Source organism: Oreochromis niloticus, unplaced genomic scaffold (assembly GCF_001858045.2).
Source record: "Oreochromis niloticus isolate F11D_XX unplaced genomic scaffold, O_niloticus_UMD_NMBU tig00000406_pilon, whole genome shotgun sequence".
NCBI classification, from domain to species: Eukaryota; Metazoa; Chordata; class Actinopteri; order Cichliformes; family Cichlidae; genus Oreochromis; species Oreochromis niloticus.
The window spans coordinates 22,840-32,830 of NW_020327155.1; the positions used below are offsets into that span (position 1 = coordinate 22,840).

Genomic DNA, 9,991 nt, shown 5'->3' on the forward strand with positions numbered 1-9,991 from the left:
GTTATGTCCTCCTCCGTTTTTTGTGTTATATCCAATTGTTTTGTGTCCTCCAAGTCCTCCTTAATTTTTCTGTCCCAATTATGTGTTACTCTATTTGATTTATGTCCAATGTTTTGTGTCCTCATCCTCCTTTTGTTGTTTTGTCCTAATTATGTTTTGTCTTTATTGACTTTTCTGTTATGTCCAATGTTTTGTGTCCTCCAAGTCCTCCTTTGTTTTGTCCTAATTGCGTGTTTGTTTATATACTTTTGTATTACATCCAATTGTTTTATACCCTCCAAGACCTCCTTTATTTTGTTATGTCCAATTGTTTTTTATCAAATTATATGTGTTAGGGTTAGGCTGTGTTGTGTCCAATTGTTTTTATGTTCTATATGGTTAGGGTTAGGATTTATGGGTGGGGGATAGCCCCAGCCCATGGTGTGAAGACCCTCTTAGGGCATCGCAGCGGGGGGGACGGTGTCACCGAGCGGGCGACAGCGGCACGGGCTGGTTAGGGGAAACAAGTTGGGAGTCCGGTCCCGAAGGGGCCGGGCTCCAATGCACTGGCCTGCCTGCTCCCATCCCGGGCGTCCAGAAACCCCACAGTACGCCCAAAGGGGCACAATCGTCCAAGGGCCGGTGATGAGATCCAGTCCCGATTCAAAAAATTAACCAAGATTTGTTTTATGTTTTTTATAATAGTGCACTTAACGTTGGGCCGTCGCGACGTTTCGGCGAATTATGGGCCTTCTTCAGGCTGGCCCAACGTGTCTGTCTATGTGTGTTTTCTGTGTGCCTCTCTTGGCTTTTATAGTGTGCTGTCTCTCCCACTCTTGGATTCTTGTTTTATTATTTCATGTTTAATGTTCTTAATGTTTTGTCCTGTCCTTTCTTTGGCTTTCTTTAAGTTTTATTATTCTTATGGCACCCCTTCTTCATGTCTTTCCAGTATTTGTCTTTAGTTTTTATTTATGGCACCCCTTCTTTGTCCTTTCCTTTGGTTTTTACGTGACTTTGTTCCTGTCCCTCTCTTTTGTCCTTGTTATGTCCTCCTCCGTTTTTGTGTTATATCCAATTGTTTTGTGTCTCCAATCCTCCTTTAATTTTCTGTCCAATTATGTGTTACTCTATTTGATTTTATGTCCAATTGTTTTGTGTCCTCATCCTCCTTTTGTTGTTTGTCCTAATTATGTTTGTCTTTATTGACTTTCTGTTATGTCCAATTGTTTTGTGTCCTCCAAGTCTCCTTTGTTTTGTCCTAATTGCGTGTTTGTCTTATATACTTTTGTATTAATCCAATTGTTTTATACCCTCCAAGACCTCCTTATTTGTTATGTCCAATTGTTTTTATCAAATTATATGTGGTTAGGGTTAGGCTGTGTTGTGTCCAATTGTTTTATGTGTCTATTGGTTAGGGTTAGGATTTATGGTGGGCAGGGATAGCCCAGCCCATGGTGTGAAGACCTCTTAGGGCAGGGGGTAGGGTTAGGGGGGTTAGGGGGGGTTAGGGTTAGGGTTAGGTTAGGTTAGGGTAGGGTTAGGGTTGGGGTTAGGGTAGGGTTAGGGGTTAGGGGGGTAGGGTTAGGGTTAGGGTTAGGGTTAGGGTTAGGGTATAGGGGGGGGGGGGTTAGGGTAGGGTTAGGGTTAGGTAAGGGAGAAAGCCAGGAGAGGATGGGACAAAAGTGTAATAACTGGAAAAGTAAGAGGCGTAGAGGGCTGATGTTGGTGTGTAGGCGGGGGTTTGATGGTGGCGGACGCTGTGGTGAAGTGCCGGCCCGATGCCTTTTCGGTTCTGGAGATATGGCGAATCGGACCAAGAGGATGGGACAAACGGTCCCAATTGGAGATACGAAGGTCCAAAGGGCCTGGTTCCACTGGCACTGTGTCGCCTGTGTCCGGGCGCATCGTGGCGCCCGACATGGCACGTTCAGAGTACCTTTGCAGGATGGGGCAGTGGTTGGAGAGAGGTCATGTGATGCGCCACGCATGCGGAACCTACCCCGACTCCACGGGTGGCCGCCCTGTCTTGTCGACCCTCCTATCTGGAGACAGAGCTGTAAACTTTGGTAAGACGTCTCCTGCACAGAAGCGCTTGCAGAAGAGACAGCAGAAGGAGAGAGCAGAAGCAGGCCTTTGGAGCACTGCGTCACTGCTCCTCCGCTCCTTTGGCTTCGGGCCGCAGACTACAATTGGGAGCAAGACGTCGTGGCTTACCACAAATAATACAATCTCTTGTTGCATCTGTCAGTCTCTTTGCTTTGTTTGAGGGTTTGGTTCCCAAAGCAGTCAGGTGCCTTTCTTCCCTCTCTCTGTGTCACCACAGGACACACACACACCAACACACACGCACAGGCAAGCACACGCACGCACGCACACACAGAGGGCTCACCGGTCAGGGCAAAACAAGAGAAATGAGTACAGATTCAGTGTCAGACAGGGCCTGTGGTGCTGGGACAGTGAGTCACAGTGCATGCTTTACCTGGCTGCTGCTGCCTAAGGTCGCAGGAGGCGGAGGAGAGGAGGAGGAGATTTGGAGGCAGCGGTGGGCTGAATTTGGGTTCAGCTGATTCGGGCCCGTGAGCTCGACGGCTGACTCTCTTGTGTTTCTGTTCTGCATGTCCTCGTCCACACTATGAAAGGCAGCAACAAGTTTAATATTCAGAACCTAAAGTATGTATCAGCAGCAGAATGGAGCTAACAATAATGTTTGTTTCAGTTCTGTGAGCTTTGGTATTTTGGATTAGTAGCACTGCTGTGTTTGTTGCATCTATTGCTGTAATTGTTTATATGCTTTATATATTCTGAAGCAGTTGATCTATAGTGTTACATCATATCCTATAAGCATGTTATGTGTTTGTATACTTTCTGCCCAGTTTGACCATTAGCAGAAGTCAGCTGTTTGTGTGCTTCTTTTTTTTTGTCCTTCACTCTTTTAAAGTGGAATTTGGAAACTTCAACTACAACCAACCAATGTAGCTTAAAGGAAAGGGGTGAAGTATAGAAAATGCAGTTTTTTAGAAAAACTACATTAGAATCAGGAGATCAGCTTGTGCGCTCTGGAGATAAGCTGTTGTGCTCTGCACGTTAAGTTACAGTCAAAATTAATTTCTCTGGAGATCACCGGGTTTGAGTTGGACCGCGTACAGAGGTTTCTCATGTACTTTTGTTAATGTTCTGGAATGAAACAATTGAATGAAATTTTATGAAATTAAAAAAAGAAAGAAAAGAAAAGAAAAGAAGTCAGCCTGTTTAAGGCTCTGATATCTATTCTGTATGACTCAAAGCGTTATGACACGGTCTGCTTTTCTCACCCAATAAAGGAATATTTCATATATCAGTCTACTCTTCATCTTATCAGCAACAGTTATCACAGCTCGTACATTTGCTTTTTACACATATATGTATGCTTTTGTGTTGAAATGCATGGCAAGTGTCACACAAGCAACAAGGAGAGCAGGGCAGCTTCTGTCAAAGTGTGATCTGACAAGAGGGGCTCCCTCTGCTGGCTGAATGCAGCACAAAGTGTCTGCCGTGTTCGACCACATTATCAGCTAACAGCTTGTGACACTCAATTGCTGTCTTCTCCACCGGAGGGCGCCCACCAGCTGCAAGTCCAGTGCACTGCAATGAAAGGTGGTGAAAATGCAGTGACATGTGCTGTTTGTGTAAAAGACAGAGAGAGAGAAACACAACACACACCACACCACAGACACACACACAACACCACACACCACACACACAGAGACACACTAAGTGGATCTAAGGGCAAAATGTGAATTTCAGTGCTTTGTGATGCCTGCTGTCATTCTGTTTGGCTCTCTTTCGGCCCCTCTCTCTCTGTGTCACACACCACACACACGCAGCGCACACACAGAGCGGCTCACGATCAGGGCAAAACAAGAGAAATGAGTAGAGATGTCAGTGTGAGAGAGGGCCTGTGGTGCTGGACAGTGAGTCACAGTGCATGCTTTACCTGGCTGCTGCTGCTAAAGGTCGCAGAGGCGGAGGAGAGGACGAGGAGATTTGGAGGCAGCGGTGGGGCTGAATTTGGGTTCAGCTGATTCGGGCCCGTGAAGCTCGGACGGCTGACTCTCTTGTGTTTCCTGTTCCTGGCATGTCCTCGTCCACACTATGAAGGCAGCAACAAGTTTAATATTCAGAAACCTAAAGTATGTATCAGCAGCAGATGGAGCTAACAATAAATGTTTGTTTCAGTTCTGTGAAGCTTTGAGTATTTTGGATTAGTAGCACTGCTGTGTTTGTTGCATCCTATTGCTGTAATTGTTTATATGCTTATATATTCTGAAGCAAGTTGATCTATAGTGTTACATCATATCTATAAGCATGTTATGTGTTTGTATACTTTCTGCCAGTTTGACCATTTAGCAGAAGTCAGCCTGTTTGTGTGCTTCTTTTTTTTTGTCCCTTCACTTTTTAAAGTGGATTTGGAAACTTCAACTAACCAAACCAATGTAGCTTAAAGGAAAGGGGTGAAGTATTAGAAATGCAGTTTTAAGAAACTACTTAGAAATCAGGAGATCAGCTTGTGCGCTCTGGAGATAAGCTGTTGTGCCTCTGCACGTTAAGTTACAGTCAAAATTAATTTCTCTGGAGATCACCGGGTTTGAGTTGGACCGCGTACAGAGGTTCTCATGTACTTTTGTATGTTCTGGAATGAAAAATTGAATGAAATTTTATGAAATTAAAAAAAAGAAAGAAAGAGAAAACAGAAGTGAGCCTGTTTAAGGCTCTGATATCTATTCTGTATGACTCAAAGCAGTTATGACACGGTCTGCTTTTCTCACCCATAAGGAATATTTCATATATCAGTCTACTCTTCATCTTATCAGCAACAGTTATCACAGCTCGTACATTTGCTTTTTACACATATATGTAGTCATTGAGCAAATGTAGTAATGGCAACACACTGAAGGAACAATATTTGTCTGTTATATATAATACATGTATATATACATGTCAAAGACACTTGTCTTGAGTGAAGATTTAAGGTGTAGGACATATAAACAACTACAACTTGATCTTTACTGGAGCTCATTATTTGCACAGAGTTCACTCACATGTGCTGTACAGTGTCTTCACATGTGATGTGACAATAAAAGTGAATTGATTTAAGACTTCAAACTCAGTGCTGTAATAACTAATAATGATTAATATAATAACTATAATATTGGCCATATCATATTTACACTGACTTTAGTCTCATGAACAACATTAACTAATTGTTACTTACTAGCTAATCTTAAATGACTGTTCAGTACAGAAATGAAGTCACAATCATGTTTTACAGTCTGTGGTCTCAGCCTCAGATACTTATTAAATACACAAAGCTCGTGTAGAACAAACAAATGTCTCCTTCATTTCTGTCAACCACACGTTTCCAGCTTCATGGTTGCTAGGCAACCTGGGCAGCGCCACGGAGGCTAGATCGTCCCATTTCACAAGCCTCGCACTTCGGCCTTAGCCGTCTTTGAGTACGCGGCCCTTGAGGACCGTTGAGGCTGCGTACTTTAGGCTGCAGACCATGAATTGGGATACAGCCACAGCTTCAATTGCACTTGAATCCAAAAGATAAAACGATCTCTCTCTCTTCCCCCCGTCTGTTGACATGCCACTGGGAGAGTGACGACTGCCCCTCCCTCTGCCCAGCAACAGGTGGCTGTTTTTGTTGCACCCGTCCCTCCTTGCTGAGAGCACACACAAAAAACAGAGCAGGCTCCGTTATTCACTTCAAGGGGCGGCTCTACGGGCCGTTTTTTTTTGCGACCGACACAACACAGTATATGTATATATTCTCAATCACATTCACACACTCTCATATCAGTTCCACTGCATCAAGACTATTTTATGGTGGTCAGCTGTTTTATTGCCATGTTTTTCCATAGTAGACCGTGCCAGCAATGCGCAATTGCGCACGGGCGCAGCTTAGAGGGAACATTGCGATGGGTAATAAGCGATGATTAATGGGAAACAGATGTTTGAGATGGGAACTGTTCTTGAAGTACAGTGAGAGCTGTGCATGAACTGTGGTTTTTATCGTGTTGGAAGAAAAACAGCAAAAGTAAGAGGGAATTAATGGCTTTCAGCCCCGACGCCACTAAGCTAATTCTGATGCGTCGGGTCCGCTCTGTGTTTACCCATTTATGTGGAATGCGTTTCCTGCTCTCATTTGCTGGTTGTTGAAATAGTTTTGTGAGCTTTAACCTGAGATTCTGGCATTTCTGGTAAAATACATTTATATTCAGTCAATTCAGGATTTAAAGAATCGATATCGCTTCCTTCAAGCTACTCACCTTTCTCTGTCCACCTCCACTTTCAACTGGACTACTGCCAATTCGAGGTCACGCCCAGTAGTGGGGGGACTACCGGGGTCGGCGGCCTGGTGGTGGTCGACGGCAAATAAAAAAAAAAAAAAAATAAAAAAGGTTGCTCATGCTCATGCTGCCCCGACATCAGGCAGCGCATATTGGGAATGGCATATGCACAGATGGGTTTTCTATCGTCCATTTGCTTGGCGGGGGAGTCTCTGGCTGGCTGGAGCGGCATCTGATAACCAACTCGCAAAATAAAACAAAATACGAACAAAGGGAGGGATACAACATGAAATGTGGTGACATTCCTTGTTGGAATGTCAAAAGAAGGAATGTTGGGATTCAGAGATTCTTTTATTGCTACGATATAATCTGCCTTATGATGAATGCATTAATAATATGGTTTACAGTATTATTTTATCAGTAATATTCCTTACAGGGTTCATATTGCATTGAATATGTTTGTCATCACATTCATTCTATGCACAGGTAGAGTTCATTTTATACACATTGCATATCTGTGCTTGTTTAGAGTTGATGTTCCATCCAAGAGGGTTTTAAGCTTCACTGGTGAGAGTTTCCAGGTGATACATGTTGAGGGTAGATGAGAACATAGCAGGTTAATTGCATGCATGCTTACAATACACATAAATCTAGCAACAGGCCTGAGCGAAGGCCCAAGTGTCTTCTGCTCCTTCTTGAGACTTGCTGCAATTTAGTCTACTTAGTAATTAATGACGAGTGTCCATTATTAGCTCTTAGAGACCCTGAAGCTTGAAGTTTATTACCGTAAAAGGCAAGTGATATAGAAAAGAGAAGTTAGATGTCTGTTTATAGTTATTAAGATGTACATGATGTACCCTTGTCTGTAAACAATGTATTTTTGACCTGTATTTGACGTGTACATGGGGGCGTGATCCTCTATGTTATAAAACCAGAACCCAGTGTATTTTTGTCAGAGCAAAACAGGCCATATGCTGATGGTTGTTCTCCTGTGTTAATAAACTCGTCGTTTGATTGCACTTGTCTGGTGCCTCCGTCGTTTGTTGTCTGGTCTGCAGTTGATCGATCTCGCTTCACAAACAAACACGAAAACAGCAGACATTATGATACAGACTTAAAATTTGCACCGATGTTTTTTCGAAATTCTATACACGAAAAGTGAGCGCGAGAGCCCTCGGTGCGCCTGCTCGCTGCTGAAGTCAAAGTAAACTTTATTGTCATCTCCGCTACATACAGTACAGTATATAGAGAGACGAGATGAGGAGGCTCCAGTTACAGCAGTGCAAGTAAACAAACAATAAATATAAGAAGAGTAAGAAAATAAATAATTTTCATCTTCACCACTGTATGTGGAGTCTAGCAGTTATCTTTGTGACAAACATAAAGGCTCTTGCGGTGCCTGCGGGCAAAATTGGTGCTTCAGGGCACTTCTGAACTCCTTTCAGGCTCTTTTACTGGGTCTTGTTTCACTAGTGTGGGCTGTTATGCAGTGAAAGCAGGTGGGAAGATGTGAGGTACATTTCTTCAAAGAATTTGTTTTGGAAAAAATATTTTTTTAATTGGTTATGAGCAAAAATTGTTTATATAAAATAACTTTTTTTTTTTTTAAAAAACCCCAGTTTCAACCGTAATGTGAAGTACACATTTTATTTTTTTTCCCCCCTTTTAGTACACAACAGTCATTTTGTAAAGAAGATTTCTCAAGCAATGATCTACCCAGAACAAACATATTTATGAACTAAACTTGACAGATTGAAATGTACATCGTCTTAGTGCGACCTGGTAGATAAATTGTAAAACAAGTTATATATATATAAAACTAAACAAATATACAGCCAAAACAAAGTTGTCAGTGTAAGTAAGATGTGAACTGAACTGGAACATGTTTCTCAGGTCTGGCAGAACAGTAGCTGATTCTATAATGAACAGAATAAATAATAACTGATAGAAGAAGAACTTATTTCTATCCAGTCTATTCACAGATGATCCTGCTAAAGTGGGTCCCCCAATCTCTCCTGATTCTGGACACTTGCAAGTTCTCACACCTGGAAGTCAAGCAGGTTCCGTTTCTCCAGGATGCTGCCATCTCAAAGGGGCAGCAGCAGCAGATGGGTGCCTTTGTTGACCTAGGAGGGAGAGCTGGAGACAGGTATTCTGAAATTGCCAAACAAAAACCAAAAATTCAAATTTTTGTTGTTTTTGTTGAAATTGCTAGTTCTAAGCATAAAGTCAAAATAAGAGAAAGAGGGGTGGGTTGTTTTTTTGTTGTTTTTTTGAAATTGCTAGTTCTAACATAAAGTCAAAATTTAAAAAAAGGACATCATTAGAACAGGAAATCAACTTGCATGCCTATTCATTCCTGAGAAGGTCTCTTCGCTTTCTCCCAAAGCCCTTGTACGACCTTGCAGGTAGTCTTGCTGCTTTGCATTGTCCGACATACTCCTTGTATGCCACGCCAGTGGAGATTGTTGGATCAAGGTTGATAAATCCCTCTTCCTGCTGTGTCCAGTGTCTGCTGGTGTGAGCGGGCATGTACACAGCTCTCGTCTGCAATAGGTCAGGTTCCTCATCCTCTTCAAGTACAGGTGCATCCTCTTCCTCCATCTCCAGGGGAAGATCTGGAGGCAACTTTTTCTCCGTATGGGGTTTTGGGTTCCCCATTCGATAAAGGATATCGTAGTGGAGCTTATAGAGAGTGAAGCCGAAAACTTTTTCACAAACTGATGTGGAAAGGATCCTGTACTTTTGGAGCTCTGCCTGTGTCATCTTCAGCTCCAGGAGTAGGTCCTTCAGTTTCTCATAGGACACAAAATCCTTATTCATGATAAGTCCCACTGAGCTGACCAGCACCAAGACCTTGTTCCGCGTGTGCTTTTCAGTCTTCCCTGGAATCCTCTTCATCACTTGGGGCAGCCATGGCATTCCATGCTCTCTATACCTTTCAAGGTTGTGACAATCAATTGCCTGTCTTGTCCACAGGAGGGCGCCTAGCAGGGCAACAGCACTGCACTGCATATGAAAGGTGCTGAAAATGCAGTGACATGTGCTGTTTGTGTAAAAGACAGAGAGAGAGACACACACACACAGACACACACACAGAGAGACACACTAAGTGGATCTACAGGGCAAAATTTGAATTTCAGTGCTTTGTGATCTGCCTGCCTGTCATTCTGTGTGGCTCTCTTTCGGCCCCTCTCTCTCTGTGTCACACACACACACACACGCACGCACGCACACACAGAGCGGCTGAGAAATGAGAGCAAAACAAGAGAATTGAGTAGAGATGTCAGTGTGAGAGAGGGCCTGTGGTGCTGGGACAGTGAGTCACAGTGCATGCTTACCTGGCTGCTGCTGCCGAAAGGTCCCAGTAGCAGGCGATGCGCTGCCTACTGGTCCCAGCAGGCGGAGGAGAGGAGGAGGAGATTTGGAGGCAGCGGTGGGCTGAATATGGGTTCAGCTGATTCGGGCCCTGTGAAGCTTGGATGGCTGACTCTCTTGTGTTTCCTGTTCCTGGCATGTCCTGGTGCACACTATGAAAGGCAGCAACAAGTTTAATATTCAGAAACCTAAAGTATGTATCAGCAGCAGAATGGAGCTAAAAATAAATGTTTGTTTCAGTTCTATGAAGCTTTGAGTATTTTGGATTAGTAGCACTGCTGTGTTTGTTGCATCCTATT

General features: G+C 43.4%; 1 protein-coding gene across 1 annotated transcript; it reads right to left on the reverse strand.

Annotated features, from left to right (window-relative positions):
• Positions 1-8,566: 8,566 nt before the first annotated feature.
• LOC112844597 (uncharacterized) lies at positions 8,567-9,790 on the reverse strand. The gene is made up of 2 exons (XM_025904226.1): positions 9,656-9,790; positions 8,567-9,360 (listed from the first exon to the last, which is right to left on the reverse strand). Exon 2 carries the CDS (start codon positions 9,327-9,329, stop codon positions 8,664-8,666), a length of 666 nt encoding a protein of 221 aa, XP_025760011.1. The 5' UTR covers positions 9,330-9,360; positions 9,656-9,790; the 3' UTR covers positions 8,567-8,663.
• Between the last annotated feature and the right edge of the window lie 201 nt (positions 9,791-9,991).

What these genes read in the sequence shown, in the direction of transcription:
- LOC112844597 (XM_025904226.1), bottom strand. Translation starts at nt 9,329, where the DNA reads ATGCAGTGCAGTGCTGTTGCCCTGCTAGGCGCCCTCCTGTGGACAAGA.